Genomic DNA, 21,021 nt, shown 5'->3' on the forward strand with positions numbered 1-21,021 from the left:
ATGCTAATAAAAATCTAAATCACCTAATGACTTGGTCCATTTCCACGTCCGACTACTAGTATTACTTATTTTTAAAATTACTTGTAACAAATCAATTAATTTAATTAGGCAATTTTAATTGACAGACTTGGACATCATGGTGGCTGTTGACTTTTAGTGGGCCAGGCGATGTTTTGCAGTTGGGACGATTTTAGCCCTGTCTTATTGACTTTACGCATTAATTCAGATTCTGTTCCCTACTAAATGATTTTAGATTCAATAGTCTAATTTACTATACACTCCATATATATTTTTTAAATTTTAAATATGGTAGGCTTGAGTTGAATTTACACTAATAATTACGAGTTTGTTGTACTTAATCAGAGCATATACTTATTTTTTTTAAAAAAAATAGTAGCAAAAAATACTATCTCGATTTTGCACTTAATTAAAAAAATGATATTGCAATCTGCAAATCACAGCTAAAACCTCTCTCTCTCTCTTTCCTGCTGAAGGTTGAAAATTCAACTGACGTTTGGAATTGGGTGATCAGATTCAGTTGAGAAGCATGATCGAAACGGAAAAGTAACTTGAAATGCGATTCCATTGATGCCTAGACTTCCAATTTCTTCGTAATTTGTTTTATACCGGAGGGATTGAATGGGTTGGAGCAATCCATTTAAGGAGGTGGCGACTTCCAGGCCATTGTTCCTCACGATCTACGCCACCGTCATTATCGGATTATTAGTTTCTTCATTTTATGTCTTCTCCGCAGTTTTCTCCGGCTCCAACTCCATATCTTCCTCCTCCTGGATTGTGTCCGGCGCCAACGCCACTGGTCAGTCTACTTTCTCAGTTTTTTTTTTTTTTTAAATGTGTAACCAAAAAATCTGTGTTTTCGTAGTTAAACGTACGTAGCTCAGTTGGAGGCTTGTGTGGTTTCTCTGTATAATTTAATGTAGCTTGGAGTTTAGTTTGGATGTTGTTGATTTTCGGAGATTTTGATTTAATGAGTCTTTGTTTTTACGTTTAGTATGTTTTACTCGATAATTGAATGTTTGACCTCTTGCTGCATCTGCCTGGGGAAGCACATACACTTTGGTAATGGTTTCTTAGTTTATTTAGTTAACAACTAACAATTCAGTTGACTATAAGTTAGGTAAAAAGCACTTCTCTATGGCTGAATGTATTTTGGATGATATGTTTAAGATTGATCTTAAAATCAGCGCTCCTTCCATTGTACTACTCATTAAGCTCGACTACGATCTCAATCTAGGCATGACTCTTCTAGATTAATTTTATAATCAGTGTCGTTGGATGTGATTGATTTTAATGTGCAGAGTGCACTAAAATGATAAGTGACATCAAGTTCATGGAAAATTAGGCTTAAGTTAACGACTGCTCGATTCATTGGATGTTCTAAACATAGAATTGTGTTCTCCTTTTACCAATTTCATTGTTCCTATATCCACAAGTTTCCAAATTGTGTGTAACTGTGACCTCTTCATCTTTTCACCTGGCCTAAATGAGAATTTTTAGAATGATCCTGCTTATTGGACTACCTTCAGTCATACTCTTATTTGATAATCATGTTCCTTTTCTCCCTGGAAATAATAGAGGAATAACGACTTTTTTTCCTGTCATGATAACCCTGGAAATAATAGAGGAATAACGACTTTTTTTCCTGTCATGATAACAAGGCTAAGTGCATAACTAATTAGTACCCTCTTAATTGCTATTTTATGACAAGCTTCAATATTTTATCTTGGTGGTATCATATGTAACTGGTGTATTAACAAATGTTAATTTCCCTCCCTGCATGGCAGAATCACATTCAATATCCTTACACCCGGTATCTGATTCTTCCATTCACGTAGTGGCTGGTGTGACTCTGAATAACACCTCTGAACATAGAAAAGAATCTCTGCAGCCTATTTGGAAGGTTCCTGCTCCTGGTTCAAAAATGCCACCTTTGGAGACTTTTAAATTGACCAAGGAACTGGTCGGGAAAAGGGTGAAGGATAATGTTATAATTGTGACATTTGGTAATTTCGCATTCATGGATTTCATTCTGAGTTGGGTTAAATCCTTATCAGATATGGGGGTCGACAACCTTCTTGTTGGTACGTATGCTATGGATGGAGAAACATTACATTGTGCCACTCAATTGATATAATAAAATAATCAAGTGATAACCTTTTGTCAGGGGCAATGGACATAAAATTGTTGGAGGCTCTTTACTGGAAGGGTGTTCCAGTTTTTGATATGGGTAGTCATATGAGCACAGTTGATGTTGGATGGGGCTCTCCAACATTTCATAAGATGGGTAGAGAGAAGGTTATTCTGATAGATTCTTTCTTACCTTTCGGCTTTGAGTTACTGATGTGCGATACTGACATGGTCTGGTTAAAGGTAATTCTTAAACACCTATCGGTAAATGTCTTTCTGTTTGTTCCTATAATCCTTTTTGTCACATTCTTCTGCTGTGGATACTTCTTTGGGTTTTGAAGAGAACTGTCGTTCTGTTTGTATCCAAATGGGCAGAGGCACAGGGTGAATATGCTTACATCTGTCATATATATGTTTGCATGGGTGCTAGGCATAGCTATGTTTTGTATGCATGACTCGGTGCTCATGCCACTAGCGGTTGAGGTTTTAAAAATTGAATCTTTAGGTGTCCTCAAAATATATATCAAGTTGATAAGTCAAATTATTTTTCTAGATAAACATTGAATTCAAATATGGAGCTTACTCAAATTTTTTTCGTTCTAATTCCCCTTACAAGTCCCCCTTTTTATTTAAGCTACTCATTGCAAACAAAGTAGAGGAATAAAGTTGCTGTCTTCATATCTTTTAACAACTATAAATTGTTTTGAACAGAACCCGCTTCCTTATCTTGCGCGTTTTCCTGAAGCAGACGTGCTGACTTCTACTGATCAAGTTGCACCAACAGTAGTAGATGATCGATTGGATGACTGGAGACTAGGTAACACGTCCAAGTATGAATTTTGTGTCGCTTACTGCTTTCTCTTTTTTAAAGTGAATAGAACTTCTTCCTCGACATCAGTCAGAACATTGTGCCAATACAATTATGTATATTCTACTTTTTATCGATTGAGGTGTTTGGTTAGTCTTTTTTAAAATTATACTGGGCCAACTTTGTTTTAATATTATGTTTCCCCTGTTTTATAAAGAATGTTGTGACAGTCATCGAAAAACTTATTGGAATCTTGGGGGAAAATAGGACCTTTACTGAATAGAGGATTGATTACTTTGTACGATTTGGTTGTTCAAGAATCATAAGATAGCTTCTGAAAACAGATAGAATTCTTCGCCAGTCAATGGGCTTAATCTACAAAATTCCTTCATCTTAGATGTGTTTAAATACATTTCAAATTTACTCTTCCGTGAACCCTCACACGATATTTGTTTTTTGTTATTTTTTACTTTTCCTGCGAACAGCTGGGGCAGCCTACAACATAGGAATTTTTCACTGGAGGCCAACTCCTTCCTCGAAAAAGTTAGCAAAAGAATGGAAGGAAATGCTTATAGCAGATGATAAGATATGGGATCAAAACGGTTTCAATGAGATTGTTCGCAAGCAGCTGGGCCCATCTGTTGATGAAGATAGTGGACTTGTATATGCTTACGATGGAGAGCTTAAGCTAGGCCTTCTTCCAGCAAGTATATTTTGTAGTGGACATACTTACTTCGTCCAGGTGGCTTAGTTTGTATGCTTAGTTACAAATCAAACTTTAATTAGTCTGACTTAACAGTAAAAAGAGATAAGAAAGTCCTGCAGAGAAATGATTTTGCAAGTCTGGCAGTGAAAATTCTACATGTATGGCATTCTAATGGATTTTCCTATACTTGTCAGGCCCTATATGAACAACTTAGACTAGAGCCATATGCTGTGCACACCACATTCCAGTATGGTGGTACTGAAGGAAAACGCCATCGGTTACGTGAAGCTAAGGTTTTCTATGATCCACCGGAGTATTATGATACCCCAGGTTATTATTCTTTTCATTCCCTTCCCATTTTTGTCATTATACTTTGACCTACCTGTTTTGGCCCCCAAAAGGTATAACTTAAACATTAGTTGTAACTTTTGGTGTCCTGGAGAGGGGAACGATAAATAAGGGAAGGGGAATATTAAAATATTAGGATGCAGGAGTACTGGCAACATTGAGCAGCTTTTAGCTTACCCAGCATAATCTATTTCTGATTCTTTGGACATCATTGCAGGAGGATTTTTGACATTTAAACCTCAAATTCCAAAGAACTTGATGTTAGATGGAGAGCATAACATTGACTCTCACTTTGCTCTTGTCAATTACCAAGTAAGTGCTCATAGAATTTTCAGTTCATTAGTAGTATTATTTTTAACTGTCAATTATAGTAGGATTTTGCGCCTGTATTTACTACAGTTGTCCCTGACTTTCAGATAAAGCAGATACGAACTGCTCTTGCCATTGCTTCATTGTTGGGTCGCACATTGGTAAGAACGTGGTCTACTGAATTTTTTAACCACTGCCCACCATTATCTTTTGTTTTATACTCATATCGTATTATTTTGACTGGTCATTCAAAACTTAAGGACTTCCATATTAGTAACAGAACTGACATAGGATTCCTCATTTTTACTGTGACTGCAGTAGTAATGACCTTCAGTAGTAACCGATATATCTATCTGGATAGCATATGTTACATCAGTTTACTCGCACATGTTTCGGAGTTCATCTTGTGATCTTTGTTCTTATTTTGATTTTAGGTAATGCCTCCACTATGGTGCAGGTTGGATAGGCTGTGGTTTGGACATCCAGGGATTTTGCCAGGCACCTTGACTAGGCAACCATTCATTTGTCCTTTGGACCATGTGTTTGAGGTATTACTGGTCACCTCTCTCCAATTTTATGCTGTTAACAATGATATGCAACCAAGATATTAGTAAAATAATGCATGTTCTTCTTTCTAATAGGGAAGCATATAGTATATATTTTGTTAGAAAAACAATGTCTATTAATGCAATATACCTTAGTGATTTAGAGTAGTCTGTTAATGAATTATATCATGTGCCTGATGAAACAATTTCCTTGAATTTTTAATGCAGGTTAATATAATGTTAAAAGACCTCCCAGTGGAGGAATTTGGACCGGATATTAATATTAGAGAGTATTCTTTCTTAGAAAATCCATATATGCCGCAAGAGGTTAATGCTTCCAACTTAGAACAGAACAATGTACACTCTGTGCTTTACTGACATCCCCATCTTTTATACAGGTGAAAGATTCATGGCTTGATGTGCATCTCTGTCAAGAAGGATCGCCTGGTTGTAGTGTTTCAAACAGCACAAATCCAGCTGGAATCCTCAAGTTCCCTAAGCGAAGTACAGAGGAAACGGTAACTCGGATTTTGACTAGTCTCATTTATATCGATCTTGTTTCCTTAATATTCCCATCATGTAGGTGCTCAAATGGCATGATTGGAATATCAGCTTTGTACCATTTCTACATTTTGAAGCATTGGGATTAGTTTTGGGAACCTACTTGAAAATATTCATATTATTAGTACAATTTAATATTTAACTTTTTTCTGCCATTGAACTCCCACTCCATCTTGTTACTTGTACCAAAGTTTAAAATTTTACTTTGTTCCTACCTACAGTTCAAGACCATATTTTCACCATTGAAGGATATCAAAGTCATTCAGTTCTCATCAATGCATGAAGCCTTCGTAGGATTCAGTGACAAGGCATGCCATTCCTCTCAACCTATTTTCTATTACTTGTCATTCTTGCATGGACACCGAAACTCATATTTCGTTCGAACAGGAGACGGAAGAAAGATTCAGGAGGCGTATGAAGCGGTACACAGGCATTTGGTGTTGTGTGGGAGATCACAGTCCGGGCCACATATACTACGACGCGTATTGGGATGAAAAGCCTGGTTGGAAGGCAAAACCTCCCCAGACTCCAGAAGAGGATCACCCCCCACTTTGAGGCTTGTCATTTTTGTAATATTATATTGCAAATTTGGGGAAAAGAAGAAAGCATCTGAATGTTGCAATCCCCAATCATTCAAGGTTTGATGGGGTATGCATATACACAGCTATGAAAATCTATACATAGAGATGACACGGGTTTCCTTTTCCTTTTGTTCTTCTCTTTCTTGTTTTCTCCTCTTCCCGGGTTAGTGTTAAGCTCTTTCTGTAACCTGTATCTTAGAACAACTATATTATTTTATTCAGAAAATTGTTGGGCTAAAATGTAGCTATGCAAATAATTGGGAGCTCAAGCGGACATGTCATTGTATTTTTTGTTAGTTTTGACTTTTGATGAAGAGAGAGTTGTTGCAGAGAAAGAGAAGTTTTATGAAGTTTTTTTAAGTTTATGCATTGTCAGCCAGTTTTATGAAGTTTTAAGTTAATGCATTATCACTAATCAGCCACTAAGTGTAATTACATGTATTTTCTTAGGAAAGTAATGAGGGGGTTTATGGAAGTTTTGCATTAATGCATTATCAACTAGAAAGTACTATGGTTGTGTTCGGTTTCCTAGATAAAATAATACTACCAAGATACAATCTAGGATTGAGTTGCGAGATTATTTTAGATTTTTAGTCATAGGGGGTTAGCTATGACTAATTATCCCATGATTATCCATCTATGATTGAATTGTGAGATTAAATCTCTTGAACCAAACACACTACATATTTAATCCGGGATACAATCTTGCGAACCGAACCCTCCCTATATGTATAGTATTACATTGCGTATTTTGTTCAGAAAGTAATGAGAGAGTTGGCATCATCATTGTCGTTGCTTTGTTATCAGCACCAGCAGTCGGGCACCATGTGTGTTGGGGATATGCTCGGGAAGTCCGGGAAGCTCTGTGAGACTCATCATTTCATCAAGACGCTAGGAAGGCAACACTGCAGGCGTGCAGGGAGCTGAGGGGTGTGATACATGATATACAGATCAAGAAACTAACCGGTGTCATTCTTAATGAAGAGTAACTTGTAACCAATAATTTTCGTCCATAAAACAAAAATGAGTAAATAGGGTACAGATATATTGGTCGATGTGTGCTTAACACCAAAAAAAAAAACAGAAGGCAAATACTCAGTTACAACTCTCTCATAATCTGAAACTTTTGAACAAAAAAAAAAACTAGCTGGGGACCCAGCCAGCACTGTTGTCCAATAAGCATTCGATCACGTCACTGCAAAAACAACCTCCGACCTCATCAACTTTGAGAACCACAAGATGCACCATACTCATCTTCAGCTTCGAGAACCACAACATTCTGTTGACATCCAGGTGCAAGGAAATGTGGTAACCGGGGAGCATATGGCTGCAAGTTAGTCATCCAAATAATAATAAGATCCAGCGGCCTTCTGCTCCCGATCCTTAGTCGACTCCAGTTTGTTGATTCTAGGCCGGAAATTCGTGGGGTCTCTTCTGAACGTTATATCCAGGTGCTACACATAGAAAATGGTTAATGCAGATGAGCGGTTAACCATTATTGAAGAAAAATTGAAAAAATAGACATGGCTTACAGATAAGAACAGGTTCATTCCAGTCAAAAGTGATTGAGGTGAATTGGCAACACAATCAATGGATGGCTTTCCTTCATACACAATCACCCTATCAGCAAGGTATGTTGCCATGATGAAATCATGCTCCACTACAAATGCAGTCTTCTTCGCATGGAGTATGAATCTCTTTATGACTTTTGAAGCAACAATACGCTGCTCTGAGTCGAGATATGCACTTGGTTCATCTATCAAATATATATCGGCTGGCTGCAGCCACACACCAAAACAAAGAAGTATAAATGAGAAGCAAAACACCAAAAAAGGATACATCGAATATTCAAAGGGAAAACCAACAAATTATTAATGTATATTACCATTTTAGCATTATTGATTTCTATCTTATCGTAAGTGTGAACACAATTGTGTGGTAAAAATCATTAAGCAACAATCCAAATCCTTTTCAAGAAATCATTGCTATGAGATAAAAAAGCACCAACCACAAGGGGAGAGCCAAATTCATTCATCCAACATAGGAACATATGCACAATGAACTCCCCGGTTCGAGAAAATAATCATGGGAAAAAAGTGAAATTCCAAAGTTGAAACTGAAGCCACCACCAAAAAAACCGAACTTATAAAATGATGATAAAGAACAAATTTAGGTCTCAAGCAATACATAACAAGAATATGGATGACAATCATATGAAGGGACCTCACCTTTCCAAGACAAAGAGTGAGGGCAACTCTCTGTAATTCTCCACCAGAAAGATTCACAACCTCTTGATCCATCAATTGTTCAATCAATAGAGGTTTCATCACGTCTGATACAAACTGTGGATGCATGTATGAATCACGAATTTTTGAATGCAACAGCATTCTCACAGTATTCTGAAATTTAGGACTGATTTTCTGTGGCTTGTAAGAGACATTGAACTCAGGAATTTCCACATCAGATCCTTCTACAGAATCAGGTTTCAGAAGGCCAGCCTAACATTTGGGAGGACAACAGTTTCAGCATATACAAACAAAATTAACATGTTTTTTTAAAGTAAAAAAACTATACAACAAATGTACCAGCATCCGTATGAAGGTTGTCTTTCCTGTTCCATTTTCTCCAAGCATCACAATAATTTGTGAATCAGTGAATTCACCCTCCACAACCTTGAGCCTGAAGTTTCCCTGAGTCTTAGTCATGGTTGGATACTTGTATCTTGCATACGTTTCAATTTCTTCAGCACTTTCTTGTGGAGTCTCTGCAACCTGCAAGGAGAAGTACGTTTTATGGAAATTGGCGTCTGAGTTGCCCAAAAACATGTTAGAAGCAATAAAATAGGAATTACCTTAAATGTAAGAGATTCATCTCTAAACCTAAGATTTTCAGTTGGCACAAATCCAGCTAGGAAAATATTAATTCCTTCTCTAACAGAGAATGGAAGAGTAACCACCCCATATACACCAGGTCTCCCATAAAGACAGCATATGAAGTCCGACAAATAATCGAGCACACTAAGATCATGCTCTACCACAATCACATAGCTGAAAACAAAGAAGATAAGTCATAACCATGCATATAAATTTCATACAGTTAACAGAAAAAATGAATACCACTGACCTATTAGGTCGAAGCAGGGATCTGACAACTTGGGCAGCTTTGAGTCTTTGTTTAACATCAAGATAACTTGATGGTTCATCAAACATATAAATTTCTGCATTCTGCACAGCAACAACAGCTATGGCAAACCTCTGAAGCTCTCCACCAGATAAATCTCCCACATTGCGGTCCATAACCTGAATCAACTCAAGGTCAGCAGCAAGTTCTTGTTTCATATCTCTCTCATCTTTCTGAGAAAGAACTTGTCCAACGTTGCCTTGAACAGCTTTAGGGATGTGATCGACGTACTGGGGCTTGATGATTGCCTGAGATTAAATGCATCACAGCAAGATGAGATGAGACAGATCAATTAACTAGAACAAACTAAAAGACATTGAAAATAGCAATTGTTGAAAAAAAATGAAGATTAATATAATTTCATATACAAGCATATGATAACAAAAGTGCTTCCCTCTAGACCAAATCTATCCTATATAACACATAAAAAACCTCCAACACTCAGAAGAACCCTAGTCAATGTATATATATCCTAACATTGAACACTAAGTATATGAATTGCAAGAACGAATACGAATTAAGAAGCCGAAACTATTCAAGCATTCTAGAAACATCTTTAATCAAAGCTAACACCTTTAAATTATCTTCAAGAATTCGGGTGAAGTAATTTTGCAGCTCAGATCCTCTAAAATAAGTCAATATTTCCTGCCAATCAGGAGGATTCTGCAAAAAATATAGAGTGGGAGAGAAAATGTCATGTTCATATCCAAAAGAAAATTCAAAGGTAGTTGAATTGCTAGAGAAAGTTACTTTAAAGCGTCCCAAGTTAGGTTTCAACTTCCCAGCCAAAACTTTAAGCGCAGTAGATTTTCCAATGCCATTAGTTCCCACCAGGCCCAGAACTTGCCCGGGTCTCGGTACAGGTAATCTGCAATAATGTTCGCAAAGTTAGAAAGTAACAGAACAAGTAAGTTGCTTATGAAACTGCTCTTGAACCAACCTATGCAACTTAAAGGTGTTAGGACCATAACGATGGGTTGTATCCTTGTCCAAGTCTTTTGGTAGGTTAATAATCTGGATTGCTTCAAATGGACATTTCTGGAAGAGCATGCAGAACAAGTAAGGTGACAACTCTACATCCAATTCAACAAACAAACTTGTATTTCATTTCTATCCTGCTTGACAAACCTTCACACAAATACCACATCCAATACACAACTCCTCTGAGATGAAAGCTATCTTGGATGCAGGAGTCACTTCTATGCAAAGTTTACCTGGATGGACACAGCAGCATATATAAAAATTTACAAAATCCCAAACACAAAATAAATTAAAAATCAATATGATGGGATCATCAGTAAATCAATATAGAACGTAGCTCAGTTTGGTAAACAGGATCCATGAAAGGCTAAATATAATGTTTTAGCATTTGACTCTACAAGTGGGAACAAGAAATTCATTCGTTGCTGATATTATTAACACAAAATGGTGCAAATTGGTTCCATGGTAAGACTAAGCCATGCCGTAATCAAGTATTATGATTCACAACCATACTTCATCCAAATTTTCAGAACGTGTTTGATTGAACTGAGCAGTGAACAAGTTCTTATTATAAAAAGCCCCAATTCACGCCTACCTCTCAGATAAGAACGCAAAAAGTACATCACTTAGGGTTTAGGGTTATCATCTTATGACCAATTAATACTTCAGATGCAAATTCTCAAATGCAATTAGCATCCACCGCTCGAAAATTAACCATATGACATAAATACCAATTCAGATCACAAAATTAACAAATTAAGCTGAAACAATTAGAACCAGTGCCATATAATCATGCCGAAGAAGATAGTATCCAGGAATTAGGGGGTTTTACCTGTTTTGACAACAGGGCAACTTTTTTTGCACTCCTGGCGACATTTCTTAGGCTTGCACTTGTCGGAGCTCACAATAGCGATACGCGTCAATTTCTGATCCGACATCTCTCTCTAACAAATCAAAATCAAGAGAAATTTAAGCTTGATTCAATTCAGTTGATCGGAAGATATTATACAGATGCGTATGCGTGAATGAGTTGGCATAGGAAAAAGTAAAGGCATCACCTGGCTGCGAGATTCGGGAGAGAGAGAGGATGGCTGTTGGAAGACACACGCAGAAGAAAGATAAGCGGTGCTAGGGTTCCAAAGAGGGAATAAACAAAAGAAAGGATTTCTCTTTTAGTACTCTTTTTTTATTTTTCGACTTATTCACTTTATTTTAATTTGCTACTAATTTCAACTATAAACCAAATGCTTTTTAATCTATCTATATATATAATTGGAAAGTTTTGAGAATAATTACATGAATGTCATTATTAATATAAAATAATTTTTATAATAAACTTACTATATTTTGGGAATAATTATATGAATGTCGTTATTAATATAAAATTTTTTTTATAATATATTTACTATATTATTAAATTTTAATACGTGTTATATAACCTAAATGATTAACTATCCACTAATGACATTTATTGACATTTTTCCACTAACCTATTAACTTTGGGATTTATATAGTCGTAAATTATAAAGAGCTTTTTCTTTTAATACTGCTACTCTTAATGGTTGATCATCAATGGTTGTTTATGTTGTTTTCCTTGCAGGTCCTTATGGTGGCAATGATGTACGTTTTGAAGTGCCGAGCTTAATTGTGTGATTTTTTTCTCCTTTTCTTCATGTACTATTATTGTGAAGTGTCGAATTTTTATTGATATGTGTTTGTGATTTGTGTGTAATTTTTAGTTTATAAACTTATTTGATTATATGAGTTTTTATTTATACAATAAATTGCTATTGTATAAATTTGTGATTTTAGAACTTGAAATAATAATATTGTTTTTTCATTCTGTATATGTGAATTCGCAGTTTTAAATTAATGCAAATCGAAAATCAATTGAACCGGTGCACGGGGTGTGATACTGATAGTAATAATAATCACATAGTAATAATAATCACACTTGAATAAATCATTGACCTTTGGTAATTTATAGTTGTCCTTGTATAGGAGTATATTAATTAACACAATGTAAACGTAACAAATGGGGGTAACGTAATTAATAGGGGTTAATACAACCCATGATAACCGAATAGCAAAATTATTCACCTTTTAAAAAATTACTACAAAAATTGATGGTCTTTTGTAAGAACACTCAGCAACGTGGAGGCTTTGGCCTCGAACAAATGTGGGGAGAACATTCGTGTTTTTGATTTAATTTTTTGACCAGTCTAATTTAATGAGAAATGAATCTGATCCAATCTGGAAATCTGAAATTGCATTAAAATATTACTCCAAAATTCTAAAATTTTGAAAGTCCAATACCATTATCCAAAAAGTCAACATCCAATATCAGCCGAACCCCGTATACCTAACATATATGTGCACGAAAGAGCTTGAAACTATCCCAAGACGGCGAGTTGAACAATATTTCTCCGGCAAGCATGATGAGGTGCACATGTATTTTCTAAGTGATTTTGAATCCGCAAATCACATTTCTCCGATAGTAATTCATCAGCGAGAGGGGTTTTAACGATGTAGTACAGTGACAATATAATGATCACAGTGACATCCAAAACAATTCAAGGTAAACATGCAAATCACAAATACAAACGCGATGAGAGTGGCTAAAATGGTTTAGTCACAAGGTCATCGAAACATTCTGCGATTCATACCTGAGAATGTTGACGGGACAAAGACACACAGCATTTGATGAATATATGTAAGAGGGGTCACAAATTCTTAGAAATGATAAAAAAAACATCCATTACATGCATTGAAAATGAAAAAATTATTTTGCTCAAAGTGGGAGGCTAAGCAAAAGGGTGAATGCACACGTTTAAAGATCATGAAGGTTTTGCTTGTACACATTATAAATCAAACATATCCGATGTAATCCAATATGAAGAGAAGAGGCAACTAGCGTCATAGATGACGAGGCCGACTCTAGCTCGACATCTGATGCTCTAGATGAATTCCCACATATCGAAGTCGACGAGTAGAAATGACAAACTCCAATTCGATCTCATCGAAGAGATGTGAACACATCCCTTCAAACAATGAAGATCTTTTTCACTTTTAGTACTTTAATTGTGTAAGTAGTAGTAGCATTTTATTTCAATTCCAATTTTAATGATGTATTTTTGAATTTAAATCATGTAGTAATTCTCAGTAATTCTCAAATTTTAATTATGCAGGTTTGAAATTTTTTATGATGTACAGTAATTGTTTTACTTTGCAGTAATTTAATTTAATTTCATAGATATCATAATTTTTTAATATTTATATAGTTAAATAATGAATTAAAAATAAGTGATGTGACTGAAGTGTGGCCTCATCTGTGATAAATGGGTCGTGGGTGTTTCGTATTATGCCAAAATGTTTGGCTTGTGAGTAGTATGGTTGTGACTTGTGAGTAATTGATTAAATGTCCAGCTTATACACAGCGTCCACAATTAACTGTCAGCAATTCTAAGTTGCTTTAACCAAAGATAAAAGACAGTCGTACTATATGTTATTGCATAACAATTTGAAAAAAAAAACAATGAAATCATGATTTCAAGAAGAGAAGAAAGGAACACACAGCAACATCTTTGAACGAAAAGAAGTTAAAAAACAAAACTTCCAACATTCCACCAACAATATATCACCAAAACATCTGACTTTAAGATACCACATCATACTCATATCATAAACAATCAAATACCCACCGTGGTTAGAAACATGAGTGGTATCCGTATTAGATCAAGCAACAAGTTTGGAGGTAAAGTCACACTAAATATTAAGAAATAGGAGCACTAGCTCTAATGCCATCAGGCCGAGCTAGCTATAGGTTGATAAAAAAGAAAAAGGAAAATACAGAGTCATTACGGCTGATTCATATGTATATATATCATAGTTTCAATGTCAAGGAGGGATGATTACTTCCACTTCTTGAACATGCCTTTGCCCTTGTGCTTCCCGTGCTTCCCGAACTTACCATGCTTGAACTTGCCATGCTTCATCTTCCCATGGCCATAATGACCACCACCCATCATGCCATGACCATAAGCTCCATAGCCTCCATGTCCGTGTGCTCCATGTGCCATATGAGAGGCACCGTAGGCAGCAGCGGCAGCAGCAGCACCTCCGGCTATCAGTCCTCCAACTCCTCCTGAAAGGGGAAACCTTTGTGAGATTCCTCTACATACTGAATCTATATCGATATAGCACATAGAACTTATATGGAGAACACAAAGTCGGATGGTTGAATGCAGTTCAGATGGAATAAAGGACTAGTGAGATTGGCATTCTAAAAAGATAATCATTCCACAAATATGGTGATAGCATACCCAATTTTGGGTGCAACGTCCGTCTCAAATGTGCATATCATATTCAATTTCAACCCGACAGTTATCAAACATTTAGATTTCACAAAACTAAGAGCTTCCAAGCTCAACCCTGGTCACATCCGTTAAACCAGAAGACGAAACGAGACTATTTATGAAACAAGGTAACCACAGTTATCACGTGAAGTTGCACCTATGCCACCCTCTAAATGAACACAATACAATACATAAGATGCTCAACCACTCTGTCATTCAGCACAACACAGGCATTGGGATACAAAAATCGAGGTACAGCACCTGAGTGATGTTGACCAGGATAACCCGCTGGCGGGTAGCCTTGAGGGGGGTATCCAGCTGGCGGGTAGCCTTGTTGAGGGGGGTATCCAGCCGGGGGATAACCTTGGTGTGGAGGATATCCTGCTGGAGGATAGCCGCCCTGTGGAGGGTAGCCTCCAGGTGCGGGTGGGTACTGCCCCGGTGGGTATCCAGGCGGATAATGGCTGTGACCAGAGAAGAGCCCTTTGTCAGATGAGTCAGATTCATCATGTTTGTCCTTTCCACCTCCCATTCTGTCTAATCTTACTTGTTGCAATCAACTGAAATAAATTAAAATAGGATGATGAGCAACTGAGCATGTGTTATAGATTATTATATTTATAAGATGGAGTACTACATTTAATAGTATATATAACTCACGAATGCAACTAAAAGGCACAAGGTAATGCTTCTAAAACAAGGATACCTACATCTCAACTAAAATCAATCTCCTAACCTCAAGCGCTTTATGAATATAATAAAGCATAGTCAATGATTCCTCATAAACTAACAACATTTCCAGTTTCCACAAACAAAATCAAACATACTAATATTTAAATATGAAAAAAAGGAACAACATGCACTGCAAAACTGCTGAATTTTTGAATCAAAAAACAGTTTCATTCGATTTCTCTTAATTTAAAAAGATTTTAGTCAGTTAACCAATTTTACGAAATCATAAAATTCACAAAAAAATGCATGAATTTCTACCAAAATAACAATCAAAATCAATAGATCAACCAAACAAAACAAACGTATAAATTGCACAAACTGATCACAACCGCAGCAAATCGGATCCATATACAAACCTTTCACGTATTACACAGAAACACGGTACAAAAAAAAAATAGTAAAGCTATATATATAGAAAATAGAGATTGAGAGATCACCTTCAAAATATCACAAAAAGCGTGCGGTAGAATTGAATGTGAGAAGAAGAACGGATGTGCGCAGATTTGCGGATGTTTATAGCAAGGAAATAACAACCTTTCGAATTTGATGGTAAATTAAATTCGATTCTCCGCGTTGCTTATACGCGTCCATGACGTGTTCTTATAGATATTTCTTCGCACTGACACGTGGCTATTTGGTCTACTTTCTATTTTTGAAATAGTACTACTAATTTTAATTGGATAAGTTTTTGTCTATTCATAAGGTGGATCAGTGAGGCCCATTTATCGAGCCGGCCCAATTTATTCTGCCTACAATTATTGAGCTCAACTCAGTCGTTTTCAACCGACCCGGACCCACGCACAGGCTTTCATGTTTTGCGCGCGAAGCACAAAGGCAATGGAAACTATTCCATATATCAATTGGTTCATGTTTAACACCAATTCAATGTTAAAATCAGAATCAATGGAGAAATTTTCCCTCAATTTACCGTTTACTGGAATTCCCCATTGCGATTCTGAGCCCTCACTCTCAAATCAAAGCATGAATCCGCTAAATCAGTAGACGTTTACTCGATCTATTTCGATTCTCAACCCCCAACAACTTTTCCTGGCATGGTTTGATTCCTACGCTAAGAATTCTCTATATTTAATTTCTCCCAATATCAGATGTTGAGAGGCATTATTAACTTGTTTCAGTGTTCCACAGTGTGGCATTTCTATTTGAATGAGATGTTGAGAGCTGATTCTCCATGATGAACGGTCCAATTCAAATCTACCGGTGCGATGTATGTATAATGTATATGCTTTTTTGAATCAGCCACCTCAAAGAATTGATTGTTTTCTTCTATTAAAAAATAGGGGTCAATCTCTGCAAAGATACAGCCAGTGTCAATGGATCACCGCGGTCTATCATCAGACGATGAAAATGACGGTATTGTACATGTGGTTGTCTCTTTCTACTGTTTGCAAATTGCAAAAAGTGTGTGCTGAATGGTGGGCACTGCACTACATCAAGTAGAAAATGACAAGGATTTGTTATATTCAAGAATCCACTCATAGATAGAGTGGCCCTTCTCCAATTATTTTACTCAATTTGTCAGAGAGTTAGTTTGATCTAAGCATGTATTAGTCTGTTAAAATTGGTTATCTGTCTTGATCTCTGACCCCTCCTTTTCCATAACACCAAGCTTCGTTGTTGTCGAATTCTGATTTGTTCTTTGTGTTTGTCCTGTTGTGAAATTAGGTTGCAAGTTGTGCATGTTAGTTTTCTGGTTTTCTCTGAATAAGTGATGCTTGATGAGGCATTATTGTTTGATTTTTTCTTCGAGATTCATGCTATATTTTTTTGAATACATAGTGTAGGATGTATGGGACAGTCTTTTAGTGAATGCTCATCATCGTTGTGCTGCAAAAGTTATCATATGGGGAGGGTTGTGTCTTTATACTGCTGAGGAGATTTAATCAGAAGATTCACAGTGATTAACTGAAATTATAACTGATATAGAGGAAAAGGAAAAATAGTGGACTAGAATTGATTAGACATTTATACCTTTGCTGGGGTTCACTATCACACGCATCTTGGATTATTCAGTTTCCCAAGAGGTGCTTTCTTTTTGTGGATAATGTATTTTGCAGGAAGTTGTAAATCTAAAGCAATTAGAGGATTCATATGCCCCACATAGATCCACATTCTGTTGGCAAATGCTGGTTGGTATGAGGTTAGTTCCACTTGTTATCTTCTTTTATATGGCATATTTTCTTGTGATATCTCTTGTTGTTGATGCTTGAAATTTTTAGAACAAGATATTAAGAGTTTTGCATGATCAGATTTATGCGAACCACTGCCAGAGAGTAGTAGTACTATTTTAAATATGTAAATATCTATGATCAAAAACCTGGCAATGGTATTGACCTAAACTAACATTATTGCTCGGTTGAATGATGTGAAAAAAGTTGTTTCACCCTCCGCCGGTTAGAAATCCTTCACTGCACCCGTTGTAGAGCTAGGTAAGCAAGAAGCCGATAACCCACCAGCATCAGCATCATGATAAAGGCATCCAACCACAAATGGTCGAAACCTACTGCTTTTATGGGAGGATAATCTCCAACTCGGCAGTAAACTCCCTTTGCACACTCATAGTAGTCGTTCTCATTGTACTGAATCCCGAGAAGAAGTTTGTAACAATAGTAGCTGTAGCTGAGATATTTTAACCATGCTATGAAGGGTGGGATGTGTCTAACATAGTATCCTCCAGCGATTAGGAACACCATTGTTGTTACTGATGCTAAAGTTGCTGCTTGTTTGACGTCCATTAGTATGGCACCAAATGCCAAGCCAAGGCCTTGAGAAACAAGGACACTGAAAAGGACAACCAGCAGAGAGAGGATAAAGGTAACTGGGTCCGGGCTTAGGCCACCCATCCAATAAAAGATAAACGTGAATGCTGTTGGTAGTGCGAGCTCCAGAGGAAGGTCTCCCACTGTTCTGGCTGCAAAGTAGGAAGATAGCCGGTACATGCCAGACGACCTTTCTTTGATTAGCATTCTTCTTTCTTGAGGGAAAGTGAAAACAGCATTGTAAAGTGGGTAGAAGCCCCAGAACACTGAGAAAAAGAACAGCATTGCAGTCTGCACAATTCAAAATATCTCAACCCATTAGAGATGTCAGTCAAGCTTAACTAATAGTACAACTCATGTAATGACATAGGAAAAAAGTCTTACACGGTCATCTATATGAGATGATGGGGTGCGCCACCATAGGAGCCCGCCAAGTACTGCCACACTTAGGACCTGAAAGATTCTTAACTTGTTGAAGGCTTCAAACCTTCGCTCCCGCAGTCCCCGTAAGAGCAATATCTTAAACTGATGCCACCAAGTTGTGCACCATTTCTGTGATTTCACATTCCCTGGACCATATGGAAAATCACAATATGTTCTTGATCAGCAAGACAGTAAAGATGCATTTAGCAATCTGGAGCAGATTGTTTTCTGACTCTCAAGATTGGTAAAGGTAAAAGCTGTATTAGTAAGAGGGAGGAGACTTCGTAGACTTACTTATGGAGGTTTCCTTTGTGTTACTGTAGCTACTCACATCTGAACTGAAAAGCTCAGTTTTTAGCCTTGTAGAAATGTTCTTGTCATAGGCAGAGATGAGAAGTTCTCTCACAGATGTAGGGTCTTGCTGGGTGCAGTTATTGTGCTCAGTAGCATGCTGGAAATCAGGTCCAATCCCTGGATTTAATATAAAATGTCATTAATTATCATTCGACATGAACAAATAGTTCATCTTGTTAATAGTCTCAAATGATTACTTTGGGCTTACAGTAAGAAAAATGTCCTTGTTAGCAGGTGTCAAGTTCCATGGAGCAGTAATGGATTAATATAAGATCTAAGTGATCCTTATTAATGAATGCGGAATATTATACGGGTGGGGCCATTTAAACTCCATTAAAATTTCAATGATAACTATCACAAGTGCTCTAAGTGATATTTATCTTTTGTCCGAGAAAGGACATAAGATAAGTTTTAATAAGCTTATTGACTGCCATGTAGCAAAAAATTATGGTGGCCTAAAGAAAGTAAAGACTTATGATTACCATTGGCAAGATCGAGCAAAAGATCAGCAGGATTGACAGTGATGGATGTTGAGAAGCCAATGGAAGAGAAATATTCCATGGCAGTTGATGCTTGGCCGTAGTAGATTGGGCAGCCTTCGGAGAGCAATACTACCTTGTCGAACATATGGTAGAGCCGGCTAGAAGGCTGATGAATGGTGGTTATTACTGTTCGACCTCCACTAGCTAGCCCTTTTACTGTGTTCAAGATCCGTTGAGCAGTGGTTGAGTCAAGACCTGATGTGGGCTCATCTAATAAAATCAGACTCGGGTTGATTAGCATTTCTTGACCTATGCTCACCCGTTTCTTCTCACCTCCTGATATTCCTCTGAACAGTGGCCCTCCTATCATACTGTTCCGACACCTGGTTAAACCCAGTTCTGTGATAACATGCTCCACATGCTGTATTATCTCTTCTTTGGTCAAGCTTTTAGGAAGTCTTAGTAGTGCAGTGAAGAAAAGAGTTTCAAACACAGTAAGATGAGGATATAGAACGTCATCCTGCGCAACAAATCCAGTTCGTCGTTTGATAGAACCTGAAAATGGCTGACCGTTATATGTGATCTTTCCTGATAAGCTCCCGGAGAGGCGGCCTCCGAGAGCTGTAAGGAGGGTGGTTTTTCCACTGCCCGATGGACCAAGCATGGCCAGTATCTCTCCCGGAGAAACCATGCCTGTCACCCCATTGAGTATCGTCTTCTCTTTGGCGCTTGATGTTCCTCCATAACAAGTGCCTTTTCTTTCCAAGTTTACTTTGTAAACAACCTCTTCAAACTGAAACATAAGAACATAATTAGGACTGTTCATTTGTTATCTATTGCAGAAGTGCTTTTCTAAATTATAATCTTCATCTTGTCCGGACCACTAGTAATCTTTTTAAGTTAGCACTGCTAGTTTAAGTTCCATAATCCAATGCATCTTTAAACATGTAAGCTACCTACCTATCAGAGGGTATTACGAACATGAATGTTTGTGCTAGCTTCTATCCCACTATGTGAAAGATTTGTGTGTGCGTACAGAGAGAGAGATCACCTTTAGAGTGATGGGGTGTGATACCCGTTGAAGAAAGGGCTGCGAAGGGAAAGATGGATAAACTGTATCACAACCTTCCGGCCTGGTTGGAAGACCTGTGGCAAGCTGAGTGCCATCGTTTTCCGGTTTTGGTGCAACGGAACAGAGGGGCATGGTGAAATCTAAGTGAAGCTGAAGCTGAAACTGAAATAGTAGTGTGGTAAGCTGGGGGAGAAGAGAGACTCTAAAATGCTGCTTTTGAACTTATGGCTGCAAATGAAGTGGTTGATACAGATATATAAGCAAAGACTTGGAACAAGGATCTCTCATGAATTAAAGTGTTCATGATGTAGGCCTTACCTCTTTGGTGGGATCCCACCTCTTTTTATTATTGATCTTTTACACTTGTCTAAATCAGTTATTTATGTTAATCTCCTCTGGATTACTGTACATTTCTCATCACTATAGCATCCCATAACTCTCTCTCATCATCTTATTCTTTGTTCTTCTTATACCATTCTCCCTCTCTTACCACTAATTCTCCTTGCTTCATCATGCAGTTTGCATGTTTTTTGTGAGAAACGAGAGATACCCCTCTTATGTACAGTATCATTTTCTGTAGCCTTATTCTGCTTCATGAAAATACACATTATTTGTCCATATAATGGTTGTGACAATTAGGAGGAAAAATTGCCTATATC

The 21,021-nt window shown here is 37.2% G+C and overlaps 4 protein-coding genes across 5 annotated transcripts; 1 reads left to right on the plus strand and 3 right to left on the minus strand.

Moving 5' to 3' along the window:
• Positions 1 to 385: 385 nt before the first annotated feature.
• On the plus strand, positions 386 to 6,369 carry LOC125210627 (arabinosyltransferase XEG113-like). The gene is made up of 13 exons (XM_048110166.1): positions 386 to 817; positions 1,806 to 2,102; positions 2,186 to 2,391; positions 2,860 to 2,965; positions 3,442 to 3,698; positions 3,857 to 3,992; positions 4,228 to 4,322; positions 4,427 to 4,480; positions 4,754 to 4,867; positions 5,093 to 5,191; positions 5,263 to 5,382; positions 5,647 to 5,733; positions 5,813 to 6,369. Exons 1-13 carry the CDS (start codon positions 640 to 642, stop codon positions 5,978 to 5,980), a joined length of 1,917 nt encoding a protein of 638 aa, XP_047966123.1. The 5' UTR covers positions 386 to 639; the 3' UTR covers positions 5,981 to 6,369.
• A 627-nt stretch (positions 6,370 to 6,996) lies between these two features.
• LOC125213877 (ABC transporter E family member 2) lies at positions 6,997 to 11,305 on the minus strand. 2 transcript variants are annotated; one of them, XM_048114648.1, is made up of 12 exons: positions 11,226 to 11,305; positions 11,000 to 11,111; positions 10,315 to 10,400; positions 10,127 to 10,224; positions 9,937 to 10,054; positions 9,760 to 9,849; positions 9,130 to 9,434; positions 8,858 to 9,053; positions 8,592 to 8,777; positions 8,235 to 8,504; positions 7,539 to 7,784; positions 6,997 to 7,460 (listed from the first exon to the last, which is right to left on the minus strand). In XM_048114648.1, exons 2-12 carry the CDS (start codon positions 11,103 to 11,105, stop codon positions 7,341 to 7,343), a joined length of 1,821 nt encoding a protein of 606 aa, XP_047970605.1. In that variant the 5' UTR covers positions 11,106 to 11,111; positions 11,226 to 11,305; the 3' UTR covers positions 6,997 to 7,340. The 2 variants fall into 2 exon arrangements, with proteins under 2 accessions (XP_047970605.1, XP_047970606.1); XM_048114649.1 differs by lacking the exons at positions 9,937 to 10,054; positions 10,127 to 10,224; positions 10,315 to 10,400; positions 11,000 to 11,111; positions 11,226 to 11,305 and having other exon boundaries at positions 9,130 to 9,305; positions 9,418 to 9,434.
• Positions 11,306 to 13,914: 2,609 nt separating this feature from the next.
• Positions 13,915 to 15,839, minus strand: LOC125214824 (glycine-rich protein A3-like). The gene is made up of 3 exons (XM_048115989.1): positions 15,692 to 15,839; positions 14,784 to 15,082; positions 13,915 to 14,311 (listed from the first exon to the last, which is right to left on the minus strand). The coding sequence occupies exons 2-3, from the start codon at positions 15,052 to 15,054 to the stop codon at positions 14,079 to 14,081; spliced, it is 504 nt and encodes a 167-aa protein (XP_047971946.1). The 5' UTR covers positions 15,055 to 15,082; positions 15,692 to 15,839; the 3' UTR covers positions 13,915 to 14,078.
• Positions 15,840 to 17,498: 1,659 nt separating this feature from the next.
• Positions 17,499 to 20,594, minus strand: LOC125216896 (ABC transporter G family member 14). Its single transcript, XM_048118683.1, has 5 exons — positions 20,342 to 20,594; positions 19,291 to 20,083; positions 18,749 to 18,925; positions 18,416 to 18,600; positions 17,499 to 18,322 (listed from the first exon to the last, which is right to left on the minus strand). Exons 1-5 carry the CDS (start codon positions 20,492 to 20,494, stop codon positions 17,678 to 17,680), a joined length of 1,953 nt encoding a protein of 650 aa, XP_047974640.1. The 5' UTR covers positions 20,495 to 20,594; the 3' UTR covers positions 17,499 to 17,677.
• Between the last annotated feature and the right edge of the window lie 427 nt (positions 20,595 to 21,021).

This window comes from Salvia hispanica, chromosome 3 (genome assembly GCF_023119035.1).
Source record: "Salvia hispanica cultivar TCC Black 2014 chromosome 3, UniMelb_Shisp_WGS_1.0, whole genome shotgun sequence".
Taxonomy (NCBI): Eukaryota; Viridiplantae; Streptophyta; class Magnoliopsida; order Lamiales; family Lamiaceae; genus Salvia; species Salvia hispanica.

Coding starts and splice junctions, on each gene's coding strand:
- LOC125210627 (XM_048110166.1), top strand. CDS start 640: ATGGGTTGGAGCAATCCATTTAAGGAGGTGGCGACTTCCAGGCCATTG. Junction 818..1,805: donor GTCCGGCGCCAACGCCACTG/GTCAGTCTACTT, acceptor CCTGCATGGCAG/AATCACATTCAATATCCTTA. Junction 2,392..2,859: donor CTGACATGGTCTGGTTAAAG/GTAATTCTTAAA, acceptor TGTTTTGAACAG/AACCCGCTTCCTTATCTTGC.
- LOC125213877 (XM_048114648.1), bottom strand. CDS start 11,105: ATGTCGGATCAGAAATTGACGCGTATCGCTATTGTGAGCTCCGACAAG. Junction 9,435..9,759: donor TTCTTGAAGATAATTTAAAG/GTGTTAGCTTTG, acceptor ATTTAATCTCAG/GCAATCATCAAGCCCCAGTA. Junction 8,778..8,857: donor ATGAATCTCTTACATTTAAG/GTAATTCCTATT, acceptor TTCTCCTTGCAG/GTTGCAGAGACTCCACAAGA.
- LOC125214824 (XM_048115989.1), bottom strand. CDS start 15,054: ATGGGAGGTGGAAAGGACAAACATGATGAATCTGACTCATCTGACAAA. Junction 14,312..14,783: donor TCCTGGTCAACATCACTCAG/GTGCTGTACCTC, acceptor TTCCCCTTTCAG/GAGGAGTTGGAGGACTGATA.
- LOC125216896 (XM_048118683.1), bottom strand. CDS start 20,494: ATGCCCCTCTGTTCCGTTGCACCAAAACCGGAAAACGATGGCACTCAG. Junction 20,084..20,341: donor CACACCCCATCACTCTAAAG/GTGATCTCTCTC, acceptor CTTATGTTTCAG/TTTGAAGAGGTTGTTTACAA. Junction 18,601..18,748: donor CACAAAGGAAACCTCCATAA/GTAAGTCTACGA, acceptor CATATGGTCCAG/GGAATGTGAAATCACAGAAA.